The 1,480-nt window shown below is 21.8% G+C and overlaps 1 protein-coding gene across 1 annotated transcript; it reads right to left on the reverse strand.

Annotated features, from left to right (window-relative positions):
• Positions 1-46: 46 nt before the first annotated feature.
• On the reverse strand, positions 47-1,222 carry Chro.10364 (hypothetical protein). Its single annotated transcript, XM_660047.1, has 1 exon — positions 47-1,222. One exon carries the CDS (start codon positions 1,220-1,222, stop codon positions 47-49), a length of 1,176 nt encoding a protein of 391 aa, XP_665139.1.
• Positions 1,223-1,480: the final 258 nt, after the last annotated feature.

Genomic DNA, 1,480 nt, shown 5'->3' on the forward strand with positions numbered 1-1,480 from the left:
CCCACATTCTCCTCTTTTTACTCTTTTCTCCCCATCTTCAATATTTTTAATTATTCCCTTCCATATAGTGACCATTTGGAACCAAATTAAGTTTAGGAGTTGGAATAATACGATTATTATATATTAACATATTAATCATAAAGAATGATGGATTATTCATTCTTATTGATTCTTCTTTCTTATTCAATCTGAATCTATCATCACTTACTTCAAAGTATTCATTTGAAAAATCTAGTTTCAATTTTTCAAGTTCAAAACCTGAATTCTTATTATTATCATTACTTGTATTTGTTGTTGTTGAATTTGTACAAGATATACTATTTAATAAATTCACAGAATACTGTTCACTAGATTCTAATTCAATGCTTGAGATATTATTCGAGTTTTCTTTAAAATTCCATACCTTCTTCAATAAATAATAATATAAATTACTGATTGATCCAATATCATATGATATTATTAATTCCTTATTTCTTAGTATATTTATTAATAATAGATTTTTGATTCCCATTCCAATCCAAATTTCTTTTAATATAATAATAATTTTGACTATAATAACATTAATAGTGGATAGATGATGATTATTAGTATTTAGTTCAGGATAATTATTAGTATTAACAACTCGAATAAATAATATACTTTTCTTTTCATCAATAGAATCATAGTAATATGTTAGGATGAGTGGTAATAATGGAATAATAATTTCTTTCCATTCTTTAAATACTCTATTATTATAGGACTCTTTTAAAGCAAGATTTAATTGGTCTATTGTTATCTTGTTTGTAATAGATTCTTCTTGTAATATAGAATTGAAACTTAACTCGTTATTATTATCTTCATTAATTAATTCTTGATTAATTTTTATTATACTAGTAGATAATACTATTATTATAGTATTAAAATACATAAGTTGATCTTCTTTTACATATTGAAATGAATTATTTTGAATTTCTTCTTGGATATTATCATTATTAGGATTACTTTCAATATCTTTAATATATCCATATTCTTTAGTAAATTCTAATAATAACTTCAAAAGCTTTAATAACTTGATTCCCAATCTTTTGGTTAATCTTCTTTTTAAATGCAAATCTAACTTTTGATAACTTTTTAATATTATAACAAACTTGATTATTTTTATTAAATTTTGATACTTGAGGACATTAATATCTTTAGAACATTTTATTTTGGATATGAGATCCTGTATAATAATCATAAACATATAAATTTTTAGTAACTTGGTTATAATAATTGTTGGATTTTCATTAATAATTTTGGAAGAACCAACCTCTTCTACTATANTTACCAAGCTCTAGCAATAATTCAAATAAAATATGATTAACTTTATTCCTAAATATTAAAATTAATAATTCACATTTATTTATAATATATTGATCTCCATTCCTACTTTCGAAAGTTAATATAATTTCATTATTAATTCTGGAAAAAAACTCAAATAAAGAGTCCCATATATAGTCAA

The sequence above is a fragment of the Cryptosporidium hominis genome (genome assembly GCF_000006425.1).
Source record: "Cryptosporidium hominis TU502 chromosome 1 CHRO011103, whole genome shotgun sequence".
Taxonomy (NCBI): domain Eukaryota; phylum Apicomplexa; class Conoidasida; order Eucoccidiorida; family Cryptosporidiidae; genus Cryptosporidium; species Cryptosporidium hominis.